Here is a 21,517-nt window from a genome sequence, read left to right as displayed (position 1 = left end):
GTGGACTGTGAGGAATAAACAGTGTGAAAAGTATATAAGACACCGTATGCAGGAAATTACATCTACCGTGACAGGCCGTGACTAGTGTAAGTGTGATAGCGTCTGTGAGTGTGACACAGTAACCACAGCTGAAGGGCAAAAATAAAGGGATAATTCAATTCAACACTGCCATGCTGCTCTAAGACAGTTAAAGGAGTCTTTATTAAATTTGGCGGTCCTGGAGGGGTCCAGGGTTAAAGGGACATAGTGGGGGCATTTTGAGGTGTTGGAGAAAAAAAGGTATTTTAGAAGCTAACTTAAGAAAAAAAGAAACCACAGGACATGGCATGAATGATACTCCACTCAAGGTCTTTTACAGCAGGCCGCAGAGCAGAAACTGTTTATAACTATTTATTTAAAATTTGGCCACTGTCTTAAAGTCAACATGAAGTCAGATGTTATCTTTTCTTTATTCAGGTTTAATTTAATGTGTTTTAATATATACCTTTCAAAAGTTTAAAAGGTTTTTAAAAAATGGTTTTAAAAGTCTATAATGCTCACCAAAGCTGCATTTGTTTGATTAAAAATACAGCAAAACATATTGTGAAATAATATTACAATTGAAATTAACTGTTAAATATTCAATTTAATATGTTTTTTTGAAAAGTGTCAAAATATGTGATGGCAAAGTTAAATTTTAAGCAACCATTACTCAGGTCTTCAGTGTCACATGACAGATATGTGCTACTTGATATTTTTGTGAAAATTGTGATCCTTTTTTTAAGATTATTTGAAAGTTCAAAAGTTTTTGTGAAATTATACTATCATTTTCATTCATTTAATGGGTCCTTGCTGTATAAAATCTTAATTTATTTCAAAAAACAACAAACAAAATCTTACTGACCCCAAACAAATAATATAGAATATTATTGAGATATATACGTATATTATGTGAAATTACTTTACAAACTGAAATTACGAACGTTACTTTGACAGATGCAAGTATAGGCATTGATTTAGACTATTGCTGTATGTAATGCAGCATTACAAAAGCTTTCTGGTCCTGCATAGACAGCAACGGAACTACCACGTTCAAGGCCCAGAAACATAAGGACAAGGACATCGATAAAATAATCCATGTGACATTAGTGGTTCAACCTTAATTTTATGAAGCTACGAGAATACATTTTGTGTGCAAAGAAAACAAAAATAACGACTTAACAACAATTAAAAATTTTAATTTTTCAGACTTTGACACGTGCTTACATCAGTACCACGACACATGCGTTTGCATTCCCCTGCTTGCAAACAAGGCGCAATATATCTGGGTTCTACATCAGAATGCCGGCTACTGTGGTGAACGCATGGCGGAGAATGACATGGAAGAGAAGAATTGTTGAATAAAGTCATTATTTTTGTTTTCTTTGTGCACAAAAACTATTCTCGTAGCTTTGTAAAATTACGATTGAACTACTGACTACTATTTTAACGATGTCCTTAATACGTTTCTGGGCCTTGAATGTGGTAGTTCTATTACTGTCTATGGAGGGTCAAAAGATTTCATCCAGAATATCTTCATTTGTGTTCCAAAAATGAACGAAGGTTATGGGTTTGGAACGACATGAGGGTGAGTAATTAATTACAAGACTTTAATTTTTGGGTGAACTATCCCTTTAACAGTAATTTAATTCTAATTGAAGCTGGTCACGGCCAAAATGCCAAATAGCAGTAGATTTGAAAACAAGCATTGCCAATGGGATGTGATGAGATGCTCTTGAGGGTGAACTTGACCTTCAACACCATGTCCTCAAAAAGCCGCCTTTAAAGTGAGATTTGATGGAGTTTCAGGAGCAGAGTAGGCATCCACAACTGCATTTATCTTGCTCCATTCTAGGATGGAATACACACTTTTCATGATTCTATAAATGTTAATAGTTAAATACTGCATGGTAGAAGAGTACTACACCATTAAATACAACATACAGTATTTAATGAAAGATCAAGGTTCTGTAGCACTTTGTGAATGAAGGACATTTAAATGAAACTTTCTGCTGAATTCCATGGCCAAAGATTTGGTGCAGAATTGCTGGTTGATCAAATAGAATGCAGCTCTTCACAAACCCCTTTTTTCTCTTTCTGTCACCAGTGGTGATGATCCACTGGACACGTCAAATAAAAGCAGTGCTGAGCGCTCAACCCGTGAGTGACATAGGAGACACATCAGGCCTCCTGGAAGAGATCTCTTTCTGGAAGAGCCGCTGTGCTGATCTGGACAGCATTAGTAAGCAGCTGCAGAAACCTGGAGTCTGTCATATACAGGCGATTCTGCAGCTCTACACATCAACCTACATCCCACCCTTCTGTAAACTAGCCAAGCAGATCCAGGTACAGCTGAGCATCTACATGTGTGTGTGTGTGTGTGTGTGTGTGTCCATGGGTGTGTGAAAATATGTGTGGGGCTACATGGCAGGAATCAAGCCGAGGGGTAATGGGCTGAACAAGAACATTCTCTGGCTGTTGATGATTTATATGCGGCTTCTGAACGGCTTCTCTTCACCCCTAGGAAATGAGGCCGTCTCACATTCAGGCTTCGCTATTACGAGTTGGCCCGGCTTCTCATTTCAACGGGAGATGGAGCATGTCTGTCAGCTCTACTTCAGCGCTTAGCGTCACACCCTCGTTGCCCCTTAACACTGATTTTGGATCAGTTTATGGTTGTTCTTATAATGACTCAAGATTGGGGTTTAGATAGAGGAAGCTAGTCCTGCATCAGTGTGGAGGACACGTGTCTTTTTTTCTGATTGTTATACCTCCAGCTTCATACTGCGCAAAACTGCAAGGCTGCAGCAACTGCCGTCCTTCATTTCATACAATCTCCAAACCCTCTAAAAAAATCAATGTGACCAGAGTGAAATAATTAAACATCAGGCCTATTTGACCTTCAGGGGCACCCATGGCTGCTTGTAATAGTTATGTGGTAGAGTCAGCTGTGTGCCTGATCACTGCCCCGTAACAGCCACTGTTGTGTATGGGGCAGTCAACAAAGGGTGTTGATCCAAGAACAAGTCCCACTGATGTAAAACCCTTTAAGCTTATTCGGATATCACTGAAGTTGACCTTAACTATGCCAAACTGACTTTAAATGAGTGAAATCAGGGCAATGTAAAGGTGTTGTTCTCAATTATTTGACCTGGTTTAGGTAGTGCTAAACTTGGGAGGAGCATGTTCATCAAATCCTGTATGTTACAGTAAAAGGATATTATCTCAGTTATTTTACAACAACACGCAAGACTGTTTATCTCAATGATATCTATCTGTCTGTCTGTCTATCTATCTATGTATCTATCTATTTGTCTATTTGTCTGTCTGTCTCTTTGTCTGTCTGTCTATCTGTCTGTCTGCCTAAGGATCTATTTAACATTCTTTCTTTTGGTCTATGCATCCATCTGTCATCTATCTAGCTATGCATCTATCCTTCATTCTGTCATTCTATATCTTGTTCTATCTATTTTCCAACATTGAAGTAACATTGATTTTTTTTTTCTCCAGGATAGTACATTGCAGGCTCAGTCAAACGTCTCCTTCCTGTCCCTACTGAAAGAGCCATGTGAGGAACTTGCTCAGCTTAAACCTCGTGAGATTGCACCCAAACTCGCTCACATCCTTAACCTCATCCGTGTGATATGGGTCAACTCCAGCTACTACAACACCCGTGACAGGATCACGGCTCTATTATGCAAGGTAACTCATTTTAATTCAGGAACGCAAATATTGCGTGTTTGCTCAGAGACATACAACGCATGACTCCAAGTAACTGGCAGTAACTGCCAATATTTTGTCTGAAGTTACTAAATATTAACTTGTTGTTTATTTTATTAAAAGCTCACAATTGCTCATATGATAATGCTAAAATGCTATATTATGGATAATATATAATCCTTTTTTTAGTATTATTGCATCGTATGTACATTCTACAAATGCAAATCCCCTGTGCAGAATGATTTAGTAAAGTGATACATTATATGATAGGTTACCTCTTTATGATATCATCGAGTGAATTGATTTTTAGTGCTCCGACAATGAAGATTGATCCACTACACCTTTTTATTGTTATGCACAACCCTTTGTCTAGGCTCACAGATCAATCACTTCATGCATAATTTTGTATGAATCAGCTAAGCTCTCATGCCCAGAGGTTTTCCCTCAATCCACTCACACAGACCTGTACAGTCATACTAGTACCTGCTTCCTGGATCCCACATCCCCCCTCCTCTGCTTCCTGTACATCAAAGTTCGGATTGCTTTGGGCTCCGCCACATAGATAAGCCATCAGCCGCAGTGGCGTAGCACATGTAACACGTGTTCTTCAGATCAGAGGAGCGGGGCCTTGCGTCTCTACGCCACCCGCTCGCATCGCTTCACTTGCTTTTCATTTCCATCCCTGGCTCCTTGAGAGCATCAGGGAAACCGTTTAACCTTCTGTAATTACGCTCTGACCCTTCCTCTGCCGGAATCACATGGTACCACTGCCACTTTTTTTCCCTCTCTTTTTTGTCTGTTTCATTTTTCTTTTTTCCTCTCTTTCATTCTCTTCTTTGAAAACACATCAGACTGCTACAAAAACATTTGGTATAATTGTTTCCTGAGGGGTGAGATTGTGAGCACATGCTAAAATGCCCGCATTGAATTAGCAATTGTTTTCCAGAGGGCCATTTTTATTCTGTGAGGTCACATTTGCACCTTTGACCTGCATGTGCTGAGTGAGTTCAAGTCTAGACAATTTTTTTCCCATTTGTTCAAACTTAAAGGGATAGTTCACCCAATAATGAAATTCTGTCATCATTTACTCACCTTCATGTCATTCCTAAACCGGTATGACTTTCTCTTTTCTGTGAAGCACAAAAAATACACTGTAAAATATCAGTATCCTCTTAAATTTATATATAAAAAACCAGAAATTCACTGTAAAAATACTGTCACAGTGTTTACGGGTGTTATGGGATGCCTGTAACTAACAACCATCTATTTCATTCAAGTGATTATGATAATGTTAACATACCAATCTACTTGAAGTACCAAAATCTGCTTTTTATTATAAAATATACAGTTCACCATCACCATAATAATACTAGTGGTACAATAAAAAGCCACTTGATGAATCTGAGTTCATTGTAAGATGCTTGTCTGTTAAACATGGCCAATAATTGTATAGATGGTGCAAAGATAATATATCATCATGGTAACTCACGGCACTAAAATAATGCAATAAAGATGAAAAATTATCTAAATGCAACACACCCTAATGTACATTACTAATAGCAAAAATAAGAAGAAACTAAATTATTTACATAAAATATAATCATGTAATGCCAAGCAGGGTCCAAGTTAACCAATTAATTTTTTTAACTGTAGTATTTTTACAGTGTGTTTTAAAATGGTTTGTCTATGCAATAAAAGTCAACATGGTACAGTATTGTTTCAAACCTCTTTGACTTTCAATGCGTAGACAAAAACATTTAAAGTATTCTTCAGGATATTTATTGGTGTTCTACAGAAGAAAGAAAGATATGGTTTAGAATGACATGAAGGTGAGTACAAAATAACAGAATTTTCATTTTGGGGTAAATTATCTTTTCAACACAAGCTCTGCCAGTCATTGCAGCACCACCCCTCAACCAAAAACACAGATATATCTAGAGCCCTTCTTTTAGTCTGCCAGAAAAGTACTTCTGTTCATCCACAACACTGTAATTCTTTACACACTCTTACTTAGGCCAAATACCTGTGGTTCAGTCAAGTGAGCTCTCTGCACTTTGTTCATACCTTGTCAAATACACAGACTATCTAATGTGAAAAGTTCTATTGTGTTAGGTCAGTGCTTGTGCTATGAAAATGGCTTAGGTTATGCTATAATGATTTTTGAAGCAAAAGAAAGCTCTCTTCTCCTGCAATGAAAAAGAGCCTTCATCAGTTTACATGCATTTTTATTTAATTTTTTTTTCTGCTGGAAAATTGAATTTCTATTTGCCTGAGTGAAAGATTCCTATGACTGATATAGGCTCTCTCTGTGGAGATTTTTATGTTTTTACTGTGATTCTATGAAATAACGTTGCCATTTTTCTCATGGCAGTTCCACCGTGCCATGAATCTGCTGTGAGTTTAAATCACCCGCTAAGGTCCATTAATGCTCACTGACTTGAATCTTGTACCTGGTTCACAGATTTGGCACACGGTCCTATAGGACTGATGGGAGACCAACTTCCCTGACCAAACTTGAAATGAAACATTTTAGAATAAATTGAGGAAGCTGTTCTAAAATCAGTGTTTAATGCTGATTTCTATCAACACCCATAAACAAATACATCTAAATGGCCTGTAAAGTCCACCCAGCGCTTTGTTGTCATTGGCTGCGTGCAGTAGCGTGTTAGCAGTGCTGTGTTTAATGAAGGTGAAATGGGCCCCGGTATTTGCACTCTTTTTCAGTGGGTTTCTCCCCCTCTAAGATGAAAAATAACATAAGAAACATGATTATTTCAGCAGGGAAGCATTTTATTGTGCTTGCGGTGAGGAAGGAGAGAAAGAGCGGAGGTAGAGAGAAAAGACATGGAGCAGAACTTGCTTTTTTGATTCAGTTTCCAGTCAGAGGTTTCCAGCTAATAATTTCCAATCAGAGGGCATTTGAGTCACGATGTGTGTGTTTGTGCGTGGATTTGTATGTGTGCACGACCACCTTACCTTGTCTCTCCCTCAGGGCTTTAGCATTTCTTTTATTTGTTTTTCCCCCCGTCCTATTTCTCTGTGCTGGTAGAGCCTACATTGGATTTAATATCATTTTCCAATCAGCCAGTGCTAGGGGCCACAGGCTTTGGACTCCGGTGTGCTCTTCCATTTAATACCAAGAGAAAAAAACAGAGGTAAAGAAAGAGTTAAAATACATAAGGCCTTCAAAAGAATAATTTGTAATAATTGTGCAGGCATTCTGAGACTGATGTGCTTATTGTTATTTCGTGCATCGGATTCACGGCTCTATAAGCTGTCTGCTTCCCACCGTCTATTTCCTGATATGAAACACCATCTGCCGGGGTTTCTTAAAGCTCAGCGCCTGTCATCTATTCTTACCTCCTACGTCCACCTAACCCTACTCACAGCTCCCCAAAGAAAGCCGGCGACTCATTTTTTTCCCCTGCGCCAAAGTTTAGACACGCTTCTCTGCTGATTTTCAAGAGCTGCTGTGACAGAAATGGAAGAAACGTCTCTGATTGAACAAGGCCTTAGAAATCTCTTGAGATACAGGCGTTGGGACATGTGTTGTCTTCATTTACAGAAGGTTCTTTTTTTCTCTTCGTAAAAAGAGGAATGAAAAAAATAAATATATTATGAACTCATAAGCTGTTTAATTCTGTGGCTCTCTTAACCTTTTGCTTAAATGAGAATTTTGAGTCATTTACATATCAATTTAATTTCCTCTTGTTTTGTGCCTCCTTCATTAAAACAGGAATTTGCCTGGCACTGTAATCAGCGTGTAGTACACATTACTGCAGCATGGCACAAACACACACACACACACACACTTTTTCTTCCACATACACATTTTTCCCCACAGATATACACATGCATGTACTACTTTCATTCTTTCTTTCTTTTTTCTTTCTTTCTTTCTCACACATGCTTGTTTCAGTGCAGTATGGGGTTCATCTGTCGGATGAAGCCGAGAATGAATGGGAATCTGTCGTTTCACATCCTCTACTATATATACATCATGAGCGATAATTACACTTTCTTTTCCTCGCTTCCTTCTTTTTTTTAACCTTCTCTTCATTTCTAGCTCGTTTCTTTACAACGATCTCTGTTTTTGTAAGGTGCATAGGTTTGAATGACACCATGCACAAAAGCCTGGGTTTTTACAGGAGCAAATCCTGTCTGATTCATAGCAAAGTCTGTACTCAAGGTTAATCTACACCTGAATGCGGAACACATTATGGCACACACCTGTCTGTGCTTGCTTTGGTACAGTCAGTGCGGTTCTCTCATCAAACATTCATGTGCAAATCCTCAGTTATGAGGCTGAACGTCCTGACATGCAGTAGATATAGACACAAAGACAGATTCATGCTCGGATCATTGGGTGGTTTATTTACATATCTATACCATGTGTTGTTGTTTTTTTTTTGCAGATTAGTAATGAGATCATCCGTCTGTGCTGTCGGGAGATTTCTCTGGACAGGATCTTCCAGGGTTACGTGATCTCCAGCAAGCAGATTTTGAATGACTGTATCCAGTGCTGCCTGGCCTGGAAAGAGCTCTACCTGCACACCTCCCAGCTCCACCACAAGTACTGTGTCCTTCAATCATCATTTCTGTCTCTCTCTCTGAGTTCTGCTCTGTTCCCTACAGCACAGGAACACACCACTTAGAACTGCACTGTGATTGCACTGTATTACAGCAACACCCATCCACTTTACACGCCATAACTCTGAGAGTTACTACGGTCAGCAGTGACCAGAGCTGGGTAGTAACTGATTACATGTAATCTGGATTACGTAATCAGATTCCAAAAATTAAGTACTTGTAATCAGAGTAAATTACATTTTAAAATACTCGTAATCAGACTACAGTTACTTTTTTATGGATTACATGATTACATATTATTCACACAATAGCAATAAATTATTCATAAATCATTGATTCCCCCTAATTTCTCTTTTTCATCTTTAAAATTTTCCTTTCTAAAATAGTCTACCGAATATATACTTATTATATATGTATAAATAGTCCAGTCTTGCGGACATTCACACAAAGATCAGTCATTAGTCGGGTGGCGACAGCATTTGACCACTGGATTTACAAAAAATCATTTCAGGTTTAAGAAGGGTTTCAACATTGCATCAACTACTGATGAACACATTCATTTTTATTTGAATTATTACTCTGTAGGTTTTTTAACCATGTATTATTAATTATAACTAATTAAAATGCACATATTCACGTTATTTCTTAGATACATGTAATGCAGGCATTCCAAAACGTTTTGTGATCTAAACCTTATTCACCAAATATATTTGCTTTAAGTACCCCTGAGATTTTAAAATAAATATTTCAATAATTAAGTGTCACATTTGCATGTTCACGGTTTCTTTGATTAATGATCACATGGCATGCAGGTAAATAAAAATATTTAATCTTTTTTAGTAAGTGTTTTATTTAAAACAAAGACTATAGAAACACAAAGACGGTTCTCTCCTATACTTATGAAAGAATTTTCAGTGATTCTTAATAATTTTGTGGAAACCGTGATACATAATTTGTTTAAGGATTCTTTGATGAATAGAAAGTTCACAAGAACAACATTCATTTGAAATACACACACACACACACACACACACACACACACATATATATATATATATATATATATATATATATATATATATATATTGTAACAAATTCTTTGTTGTGGTATTTGATCAGTTGAATGTATCCTAGCTGAATATGAGTATTAATTTATATCTTTAAAAAGATCGTGGTACCACATCCTCTGTTTGGCTAGTCTGGATTCTGTTTCATAGTCACCTAAATGTTTGCTCTCTTCTAGTTCTCTTCTGTCTGAGTCAGCTGTACACAGATAGTTTTCAGCGCCTGGCCTTCCTTTCTATTCAGCAGCTAATAGAGAGCATGCTTTCAGCTTATATTATTTACTGCCCGTCCTCCTCTCTGTCTTTCAGCTTTATGGCCCTTCCTCTCCCTGTCATTTCCACCATCACTGGCTCTGCCTAACCCACCCAGTCATCGCAGCTTCTCCACACAATTCTTGCACTCACGCTCTCTCTCTTTCGCAATGGAAATGATACTGCTGCTAAATGAGAGTGCCAAAGCTGTTCCGTGATTGCAGCCCTCCTGCTAAAAAGAACAGCATTTTACGGTGTGATGACAGAGTTTCTTCTTCAAAGTGATGGCAACTTACTGCCAAATGACATAGGCTGAACACTGCAGCATCCATTTGAAAGAAGCTGTCTCAGAGTCATCTCCTGGAGTTTTTTATTGCACTTAGGTTTAGGTTGGCGCTTCTTCTTTAGGTGTGGTGAAACTTTGCAATACTGTTTCATCATGTCCCAGCAGAATGCGGTGTCTACTTTGTAGCATTCCGCCGTAAACTATGGCATAACTCATAGTGGCTGTGATTTTGAAAGATGTTAACAGTGTTGCAAATGCTGTATTGTTGAAGCTGAATGTAACAGATTCAGTGGGAGACTTAATGTTGAGAAGAAACATTTATTTCCTAAGCAAGTCTTCCCTACAGGATACAGCCATTCAGTTGTGGCTTTTAAAAACAGCAAGGGGCTCCAGAGGTATTTTGCGGAAAATAATGTGTGGTCAACCAAACACAACAAAATGTTCTTAGTGGGTTACACCCTAAGGTCTCTCGCTTTCACCCCAACCCTGTAGTTTTTTTGGATTGTATCATATTTTTAGTGTTGTGGGCCTGCTGGTAGTTTATGACTGTTGGATTCATTTGTTGTGATAAAAACAAAGAGTTTGTTTTACCCCGCCGGCACAGAGAGTAGCTGACCCCATCCTCCAAAATACAGCCAGTGTTCGGACAGCACAAAGAATACAGTGTTCCACCTCTCTTACCAACACTGTACAATAATTCTTAATGTAGATGTAGATGCAGAACTACCAGATGTACCGGAAAATTTCAGAATTATTGAAAATTGCTATCAACTTTAAGGAACACAAGTATCCAGCTCTTCTGTCACGATTTACCATTTAAAAGATAAAACAGGCCTACCTTAATTCACTCCCACTTTCCCTTATGGTTAAATATGGTTGCTTTGTTTGACTTTTATTTACATAAAATTTATTGATAATCACATTTACTTAAGTAGATTAATTAAACCTTTAAAAGCCACGCAAATTCTTGTTTCTTGCAAATTCTTGCAAATTCCACGCAAATTCGCTGCAACTACAAACTTAAGGCACGGCAGGCCTCCGAGGTAGGATTTGATTGTACCTGCTTTACGATATATTGAGTGCGAGAGTGAATGCCCTGTGTAAAGCAGACAGCGTTATAAATGGCCAATGTTAAAGCTGGATCCAGATGCTTGAGGTTTGGTGTTAAGCAAAGAAAGCCTACTATTTTCAGTTTGAGGAGGAAGACCATTATGCACACACTCGCAAACGTCTTCAGAGTTCAGCTCTGGGTCGACGTCTTGGAGACTCGTGGTCGTGTGTATTAGTAATAAACAGCAAACAAATGCCTTTTATCATATTTTACCATAATTGTGTTGGTTTTTGCATAGACATGAGGAGTAGAAAATTAGCAAGTGTCATTGGCACTTTTGCAGCTCACATCACGTCAGATACTTTCAGAGAAATGATTGATCAAAGCTGACCGTCAGCTCTATCAGTCTGGACAGCTATGAATCAAAGGTCACCTGTGTTTTTCTCCAGAGCTATTTTACTGGCATCATATGTATAAGTAGGGATCAACCTCATGGTGCATGTGTATGTTTATATATATATATATGTGTGTGTTGTGACATGATTAATGTGGTGTTAGCATTAGCATGCCCTTTGTCCTCTGTCCTCCTGGTGGCCTCCCTTTCTCTCTCTCTTTTTGTTTTTGCTTTTTCGCTCACTTTATCATTCAATCTCTTTTTTTGCCTTGACCACTCTCTTCTAAACCTCTTTTTTCACTTTCACTCTCGTATGAAAGAAAATCACAAATTACATCTCTATAATATCTCAAGTGATGTTCCTGGACAGTAATGAGATTTAATGGAAAGCAAATGGAGTCTTTCCTCAAGAAGTAATGTTACATGTTTCCAAATTTCAGACGAGATCTCAACAGTATCACAACTCATTTGTGTGCTCAGATTTGCCACGATTTATAATCAAACATCAAAGTCTATGTTTTGGATGCAATACTAGCTTTTTAAATAATAAGCCACTGTCTGACATTTTTTTTTTTTACTTGGATGTACTTCACAATACAGAAGAAAAGATGAGACAAAGTTGATACTGGAATGAAACAAAACTGAGAAATTGAACTAAATGAATGAAATAGTAATACAATCAATAAAATATCAAACTCTTTCATTGCCTTCTCTTTGCCTTTATCCTTTCATTCAAGTGCTCTTTCTCTCCACCACTCTCTTTTCCTTTAACTCCCTCTTTTTTATTATTTTTAATTGAATTCTTATTTATTGAATTACGAGTCAATCATGTCAGAATTTCCAGACAAACCTTTAAAGGTTGCTCAGTAAGGAGTAGAGCACCCTGTCCCCGTATGAATCATAACCCTTGTGGTCAGCCTGGTTATTCTTCTGTATAATGATCGAGCTTAAATCCTTTCAGACTTTCTGAAACACAGATGACCTCATAAAATATCTGTCATGGTTGGAAACATTGCCATAGTACCACTGCCACTAACTGTTCAGGGAGTCGTGCTTTGAAAGAAAGATATGAAGATTATGTTTGTGTGCATGAGTTTAAATGCACAGAACAGAACTATTTTAACTGGTCAATGAGTCACACCGATTTACTGCTTTGCCATTTTGTTACCTTGTGTGTGTGTGTGTGTGTGTGTGTGTATAAGACTGTTAACTTTAACACTAGATTTTCATTACATATTTCATTTTACAGGTCAAATTCTCAATTTCATCATACACTTTTGATTTTATAGCATTTCCTAATGTTAAAATTGCCTCTGACATCACAGCTATGATGCAATTTTGTATGACTGCTACCAGTGAGAGCGTTTTCATTCATGTTCACTTTTAACCTAACAATTTAAAGATAAAATGGCTGTAATTTTGAATTCACAAGCATAAAAAATTCAGACAGAAGTAGAAAAATATTGGACATCTGAAAATATTTTTATGTAACTCCAAAGTCCCCCCCCCCCCCTCCCCTCAGACTGAGAGAGAACACAGTTGTCACCCATCTCCCTTCTGTATTGTCTGGTTAGGACCAATAATGGATACTAATTGGAAACACTTATCTCATTTGAATTAATATTTTGTCTGTTTATGTGAAAATGCAGTCAGTTGTTTGTATTTCACTGATTTCACTCATTTATTTTCCATAAGTACTTAACTTCTTAGTCTGATCCACTCTCTCTCATACTCTGTTTAAATCAACATCTCTAACCTTGCTGGATGTTGTAATGGCGTTTTATCATGGTTCATGGTGTGCAGTAATTCGTTCAAAGGGATATGACCCTGGAGCCAGAGAGCGTGTAAGAGAATAAACATAAAGATAGCTTATCGTCTGTAATCTGTGTTACTGCCTATGTCTGACATTCACCTCTGTGTCCTCCTGTGTGTTTAGACAGTGCATTCATCACTTTGGGCCCAATGACGACCTTCTCTGAGACCTACACCACTGGATCATGTCTCTCTCATAATCACTTACTCTGTCTCTCTCTCTCTCTCTTTCCCAAAACAACCGTGTTCATCTCTTTTTGTCTATTATCCTTCCTCCCAATCCCTCTTTTATTTGTAGAAAAGTTGTCCTCCCCCGGCCCTTTTCCTTCCTTTCTTTTGCATGACAGCCGTTTACTGGAGCATTATTACTCCCCGTATAAGCCCCTCTTTAATTAGACACCAATTTGGATGGATTTACGCTTTTTCACATGTCAAAACATTCATATTGGCTGTTTATCTCCGTGGTTAAAGGGCATAGCTGTCAAACTGACCACAATTCATGGCGATATTAAGTGTTTCGGAGTGAACTGAGCAGCATGGCGCAGCTCCGTTCCTTCCGAGATAACATGGGCTAACTGGTGATTAAGGATTTAAAAGACGAAGTGGAGATGCTCGTGCCGGGCGGTCCTGTAAATGATTCAGGAGAACTGATTGCTGGTGCGCGGCTCACCGTCATTTCAATGTGTTTTTGAATCTCGGTCATTAAAGCTCGGGCTGCATTTCAATTTAAGCTCTCTTCCTCCGCTCTGGCGACTGTGATCTCCGTGCAAGGCGAAAATCGTAATTTAGTCGTTGCGCCAGGCAGCGGTTATTTTTCTTTCTTTATTATTTTCTTTGCATAAATCAAAGTAGTATGAAAGATGAAAAGGGAATTTGTGTTTTACGTGTGGAGACCTTCCTAGAACTTGTCTGGTGGCATGTTATTACCCCACACATCCTGTTATAGGGGCCGCACATAAAAGGAAATCGCAAAACACTGGAAAGCAGATCGTTCTAAATAATAAATGTCCCATTGTATCTTGACATCAGCTTTGAACTGAGAGGAAACCGAGAATGAAGAAACGGCCAGTTGAGGGGTCTGGTTTCATATGAGAACCAGTCTGACAGTTCTTAGTTTCAAGATAGCATTCCCTCAGAACAAGGCCATGGATTTGGTCTATCCCTTTGACTAAATCACTCAATTTACATGTACTATCACGCCTATCTGGTAACAGAGTCATCCCGCTCAAGTCTTACTCTCTTTTCCTATATATCTCTCTTGCGCTCCCTCTCTTTTCCCCTCCCTGTGACCCTGGCTTCCTCTCTGCCCCACTAAAAGTGTTTGTCTGTGAGCGGCGGTGAGGATTACCTTTCCATCAGTAGAAGAATGAGGTGTGAAAAGCAATCTGAGGAACGCCAGGCTGGCTGATATGGAACTTTGGCGGATGCAATTATGCCTATGACAGATCATTTCTGACCTGATCCCTCGCTGCTCTGGATGGCAGCCAGCCACCGCCGTTGTTTTGTTTTGCTCGTGCAGCGTGTGAAATGTGAAAACCTTTAGCAAGGGAGTAGTGACACAGCAGACTTCTCCGTTTTTCTCTGCTTTCCCTTACAGTCCTGCTCTGTAGAAACAAAAATGAGGATGAAGGTGTATGACCTTCACACTTTCTGTTTTTCTTGAACTCTATCTTTGTCTTTTTAGATATTCTTCCCAAGGGTGGTCGCTTGACCAGATTACCATATTTGCTCTGGTGGATTCCTTTGTGCGGAGATGCAAAGATCTGATAGAGGTGAGCAAACACTACAAAATGATGTAAACACACACACACTCACAAACTGTACATTTTCCAAATGCATGCAGAATTTTTACACTCTACTTTCTCAAGCACACATCCAGAGAATATCCTCTCAGATTTCTCAATAATTCACATCTCTGTGTCTTTATTGCTTTCATTTCTCGTATTTCCCAGGACTCCTGTCCTTGCTGAGAGCTGTTTTTTTATATCACTTGACATTTTTATATTTATTCATGCACATTTTTTGCTGTGTGCTCCTACTAGTTCCTCATACTCTTGGTACTTACCACAAATAGGGCTTGAAACTCTTTTTCTCTTCCAACAAATGGTTAGTGAGAAGAGATGCTTAGCCTTCAGAAATTGTTGTATATCATGCATAGGAGTTCAAACTGTTTTATGATTTTTTTCTTTTTTTTCTTTGCAGTAAATGCTTTCAGATTGTTTGACTTTTTGTAAAATAGAAAACATTATACTGAATATCTGTTCTATTTAAATTTTTGAACATCTTACATTTTTCTATCAAAAAAAAAAAAATACAATTAAAAAAAATGCATAGGTTTCTTTCTCTAACACATTCTCTTTATTTCAGGTGTGTGAGTGTCAGCAGCAGTTTGCTCGCTGGGAAGAGGGTGAGCGAGTGCCGTTGCCATGCTTTGCAGGACGTCAGGGGTCAGAGGTCACTCAGAGACTGCTGTACATAGAGACAACCTTTGACAACAGCTTGCAGGTCCTGCGCTCTGTTAAGGACATCCTGGATGTCAGAAATCCCTCTTGGCATGAGGACTACAGCAGGTGCAGTGTGTTTGTAAATTGATCAGGGCACATAGAAAAAGAGAGGTACTGTGAAATAGCTGGCTTTGATTGTTAAAGGAGCTACAGTCTGTCCATATGGCCAACACGATGCCTACACTGGAAGCTACCAGTGTTACATTTGCTGGAAGCTGCGCATCACCTCTAACTAGTCAGCTGTGAGCTTTAGGTTAGACTTCATCAAGATTAAATCAAAAATGCATTCAATTAATAATAAAAGCCTACTTACATTTTTAACAAATGAGCCATTGGTATAAAAATATTTTATGCATGAGCATTTTTAAGATAACATAATTTTATAATATAATATTTTAATATATAAATATGCCAATTTAAGTAATATTAAATACATTACATACATTCAAAAGTTTGAATGAAGTCATTTACCCTCACAAAGGCTTCATTTATTTAATCAAAAATTAAATTACTGTTCCTTTTGAACATTTTAATGCGTCCTTTCTGAATAAAAGTTTCTTAATTTCTTTCATAAAAAAATGACTAACCCCAGATTATTGTTCAGTGATTTTAAAATGAATCTTCATATGGATAGGAAAAATAAGATTGAGTTGCTGTGGTATTTGTAAAATGAAGATGCCAAATCTGGCGCTTGCACTGTAGACGGCTCCATTGACTATAATACGAGCAATCTAGTTTTGTTGTTTAGTGACACGCAAAATGCCTCAAATTGTGTGTCTGTCTTTCTGCCAGCCTGTCTATGAGGCAGTCAGTCCTTCTGTTACTCATGTATATTTATAAATGCTTGTCATTCTCGGTTGCTTATTGGCCTGCTGGCCTGTTGGGAATTCCCATACATCTCGTATTAGCATATCTTCATAAATATGCATATAATGACCCACATATTCGGATCATATAGATATTTTTCATGAATATTCTGCCTAAATGTATGTGCGGCGGGGAAAAGATCATTTTGCCTTTCTGTCTGAGCCCAGCGTGCCCCTATTGTCATTCACAACTGTTTGTGACAGCAGGCAGTTTGGCTGCTTATCTGAATACCATCATGACCGTCTGTGTGACGGAACCTGGGCTGCCCATCAGGCTCCAGAGACCATTATCCCCTCGTACCCCCGCCCCAGGCACTGACGGACCTTGGGAAAGGGAGCAGTGTGTGAGCAAGCTGTGTGCATCTGATGGCCATGATGGATTGGGGCCGAGGCGGGTCATAGGGTTAGGATGTTGTTGCCAAGACAAACAGCTGTGCTTGTGTCTGGGGCAGGTGTTTCATAGTGTTTCAGCATATTGAGAGCACCCAAATCAATACCAGCCTCCGAGAGTGTGTGTGTGTGTGCTGGACTCTGCCTTTGAATAGAGGGCACTGATTTGTGTTTGGAACGTGCTGTACAGCTCTGCCCACTTCTTTGTTGTTTTGTGTCTCTTGTTTATCCCTGTGTGTGTGTGTGTATATGTGTGTGTTTTTAGGTTCCGTGGTAAAGTGAAAGATCTGGAGGTGATGATGCAGAATTTGATCACTTCGACCTTCGAGACTGTGAACTGTGTGGAGGAAGGAGTACAGCTGCTTGACGTGTTTCAGCACCTGTCTGGACGAGAGGTCTTTCTCACACACACTTAGCCTTCAATTCACACACACTTTATCACCTCCTTTAAAACCTTGCACACTGTCAGACGGCTACTCTTCTTAGCAGTGAATACAAATGGCTCCGGCAGAACAGACCACACACAGACTTCTGATGTCACTTCCTTTTCACTCTCATTTACTCAGTAGGTCAGTAGCAGGACCTCACGCACACATATAAGCCCACTGCTCTCTCACCTGTGTCACCAGTCTCTTTAGTTGTTGTCATTAAGATGTGTTTACCTCGTTAATCACCGTCATCTCTCCTGGCTTTTGCCTTCTCCTTCAGTCTTATTCAGTTTTTTTTTTCTCCTTCCTTTTCATTCTGTCATTCAGCTTTTCAATTTCAAAATTCGAAGTGCTGCATTGGCTAGACTATTTTACATGCATTATAGCTAAAGCATTAGAATGAATAATAAAAAGTCGAAAACAAAAAGGTGCTAGTGAGGGTGAAACAAACTAAAATATAAAATAAAATAAATGTAATTTAATATAAAAAATTTAATAAAATAAATAATTTATAGAATAGTAAGGCATTTGCAAACAGTATAAAGACAACTAGTTAACATAACTGTAATTTGTTAGGTTGTGGTTTCTGAGAGTGTTTATTCACATAAAGAGGCAAGCCATGAGAGGCTGTGTATTACATTCATTTTACCACATTTCCTGAGTGTTTCTCTTTTATGTATTTCTTAGGCAATCAAGCGGACCATTGACAGAAAGACGGTGGATGTATACGCACTGCTTAGTGCTGAGCTGAGTGATATCAATTTGGTGATGTGCAGGCTGTCATCTCTCACTCCTGCTCAGATGCCTCGACACGCAGGACAGGGGCATTGGACCCGAGCACTCCGATCACGGATAGAAAGACCCATGGAGGTGATATTAACATTAAAGAGAGGTTAACATAAAAAAAAAAATTGTACTGGTATTGGATTTTTTTTTCAATCCAATACCAGTACAATGATTTTAATGAAATTCTGACAATGCAAAAATACTGTAACAGTGTTTTCTGTACTGGTGAATTCAGACCATTTAATTTTAACCTTTTAATAATTTTATGTGCTTTTGTCATAGCTTTAATTTGTACTTCAGTTTTAGTCATTTTGGTATTTAAACTTATTTAACTTATTTTGGTATTTAAACTTATTTATTTCACATATCTCAAACTAAAATGACTCAATGTCACTTCACTTCAATGACATAATTGACATAATTTTCCTTGTATTTGACTTAAAATACAACAAGCACAACAAGGATTAGTTCACTCCAGAATTAAAATTTCCTCATAATTTCCTCACCCCCGTGTCATCCAAGATGTTCAAGTATTTCTTTCTTCAGTTGAAAAGAAATTAAGGTTTTTGAGGAAAACATTCCAGGATTTTTCTCCATATAGTGGACTTCAACAAGGACCAATGGGTTAAAGGTCCGAATTGCAATTTTATTGCAGCTTCAAAGGGCTCTATGATCCCAGCCGAGTAATAAGAGTCTTATCTAGCGAAACGGACATTTTCTCAAAAATAAAACAAGTATATACTTTTTAACTACAAGTGCTTGTCTTGCAGTAGCTCTGCAATGCGCGTCCATGACTTTACGTATTATGGAATCACATTGGAAAGGTCATGTTTTTTAAATTTTTTAGTTTTCAAAAGATTTAAACATCCAGGATACACACACAAACAGGCAATTGTAAGCAATACATTGATATAGAGACATAAATACGTGTCATTCAACATACAACAACTTTTAAACAGTCCTCCCTCTCCACACTTGTAAACACTGGGTTGATACTTCCGCCCACATCACGTATGACCTTTCCAACTTGACTATGCAATGCGGGAAGCCGTGGACGCGCATCGCAGAGCTAGTGCAAGACAAGCATTTGCGGTTAAAAAGCATAGATAAAGACAAGACCCTTATTTGGCTGGGGTTGTGTTGAGTCTTTTGAAGCTGCACTGAAACAGCAATTATGACCTCCCACCTGTTGGTACCCGTCGAAGTCCACTATATGGAAAAAAATTCTGGAATGTTTTTCTCAAAAACCTTAATTTCTTTATGACTGCAGAAAGAAAGACATGAACATCTTGGATGACATGCAGGTGAGGAAATTATCAGAAAAAAACATCTTGGAGTGAACTAATCCTTTAAGGTTTTGTGAGATCAGTGTAATAAAATGGGCTTCCTCAAAAAAATAAAATAATATGGAATTGCTGAATCAGAACCAATTCACCCAGATTTCCTAGTTTCCGTTTCATAATAAAGATGTTAAACATACTAACATCATGTTATGTTAGTATGTGATGTGAAAATGCCCACAGTCAAATCAAAGCATCACAGGTTCCTGAATGATGCACCAACTGGATGTGCGTTAGGAGTAGGGGTGCTCCGATCAGGATTTTTGAGGCCGATCACCGATCACAGAAAGCAGTATCTGCCGATCCGATCACTGATATCGATCTTTTTAAAGCCTTCTTTTTATCATGTAGAATTATTTATAGTGATGATCCAATCAAGATTTTTAGACATTTATTCAGTGCCTGAATTTCAGTTTTGAAAATGAATTCCCCTCTTAGGTAGCTCTTGTGAGAGAGGATTTTTTTTATTTGAGGGGTGGAGGATAGCTTATACACAGCACAAGCCTGATTTCATGAGCTGTATGTGAGATGGGCCTTTTACACCTGGTTAACACATACTCCGTTTGCAGTGCGTATGCAGTTCATGTGCGGTACGTAAGCGGTGCAGAAGTAGCACTGACTGTGCTTTCCCACAGGAGTTTGCAACTGATCCATGGCTGTTTACTACAAACACAACATTTATCCATTAATTTGATTTCAAATCCAAACATTGTTACTTAAAATGCTTTTTCAGCATTGTGATTCTTTTTTACACAGTACGGTAATACAATCTTTCATAGATGTGTTTAAATGCAATACATATATGAAACACATTATTCAATGCTTTTTACTTTTGCATTTACTTCTAGATTTATATATTAAGTTGCTCAAGCAAGTGACAAAACATTTAAACTACTTTTCTTACATTATCACAAACATTCTAAATTAAAACTTACCATTGACAGAAAGTCAGCTCTACTGCTTGTTCTTTGGCATTTAAATCTTTTAAAAGCAATCCTGCAGTTTATAAAGAATAATGCGCTGTCCGTTTAATTCAGCGCCTGCAGCGGAAACGTTGACGCTGACACACTGCTGGACCGCAACCATGTCATGAGCGCGGAAAAATACACACCACATACACAATGCAAACTGTGTATGGCGCACACGCTTCGAATGTGCATGAGGCACGGAGAGGATACACTGAATAGTTTAAACACTAGCAAGAATTAAAAAGAAATGCAATTTATAAACTTTAGTGACGATGCGACACTGCCTCGATTGTGCAAGTGAGAATTCCTGTGTCATTGTGCAGCGTGCAGCTATAGTGAAGACGCGATGTGATTTAAAGCCATTTGCGCATTTTGAGAGCGAAAGAGAGAGAGAGAGTACGTGGTGATTCACTCACGCTCTTTGTGAAATTATGTCTCACAGAAATTCCTCACATTACTTTATAAGTTATAATGAAGAAATATGAATTGTACAGCAATATATTATTTCACCCGCGCCGGACAGAGACTGACCCTGCGTTCCATTCGGAAGGGCTTATCCCTATGCCCTATATCCTCCGGAGTGAGAGCTTCGAAAGGTGTAGGAGACCAAACAACTGTTTCTTCTGCGTCATCCTCCCGTGCCCATATGGAGGCGCCGTCATCATGCAAAGAATCAGCGCAAAGGATCATGGGGGCCCCAAGTGTCCATCAGTTGTATCCTTCGAAATCGTTCATTCCGAAGGGCCCTTTGAAGTGGCTAATTCTGAGCACCTTGGTTTGGAATGACACTTTAATATGGTAGACATGTTTTCACTCCGAAGTGCCCTTCGGAGGGCGATATATCCCGTTTGGAACACACCGAGAGAATGTGCCGCTGCATGTCTTGTCAATCCTCTCATGGCAGGCGCGTCATCAGCTTGAGATCGATTTTTTTTTTTAGATCGGCCTTCTTAGAGATCGCCGATCAAACATCCCAACTCGATTATCGGCAGATAGTGATCGGTAGCCGGTCAATCGGAGCACCCCTAGTTAGGACACCACTATATAG

General features: G+C 38.6%; 1 protein-coding gene across 1 annotated transcript in view; it reads left to right on the top strand.

The window, feature by feature from the left end:
• The window catches only part of dnah2 (dynein, axonemal, heavy chain 2), a gene marked incomplete at its 5' end in the record, with an annotated part of 138,582 nt that overhangs the window by 7,596 nt on the left and 109,469 nt on the right, over positions 1-21,517 (top strand). The window contains 7 exons of the mRNA XM_079438529.1: positions 2,126-2,364; positions 3,529-3,720; positions 8,154-8,311; positions 14,872-14,959; positions 15,555-15,757; positions 17,213-17,342; positions 18,063-18,245. Of these exons, the coding sequence (XP_079294655.1) occupies positions 2,126-2,364; positions 3,529-3,720; positions 8,154-8,311; positions 14,872-14,959; positions 15,555-15,757; positions 17,213-17,342; positions 18,063-18,245 (1,193 nt within the window). The remainder of the gene's footprint in view (positions 1-2,125; positions 2,365-3,528; positions 3,721-8,153; positions 8,312-14,871; positions 14,960-15,554; positions 15,758-17,212; positions 17,343-18,062; positions 18,246-21,517) is intronic.

This window comes from Barbus barbus (assembly GCF_936440315.1).
Source record: "Barbus barbus genome assembly, chromosome: 2".
In the NCBI taxonomy this organism is placed as follows: Eukaryota; Metazoa; Chordata; class Actinopteri; order Cypriniformes; family Cyprinidae; genus Barbus; species Barbus barbus.
Note: the sequence above shows the minus strand (reverse complement) of the source record. Positions and strands in the feature narration are given on the sequence as shown.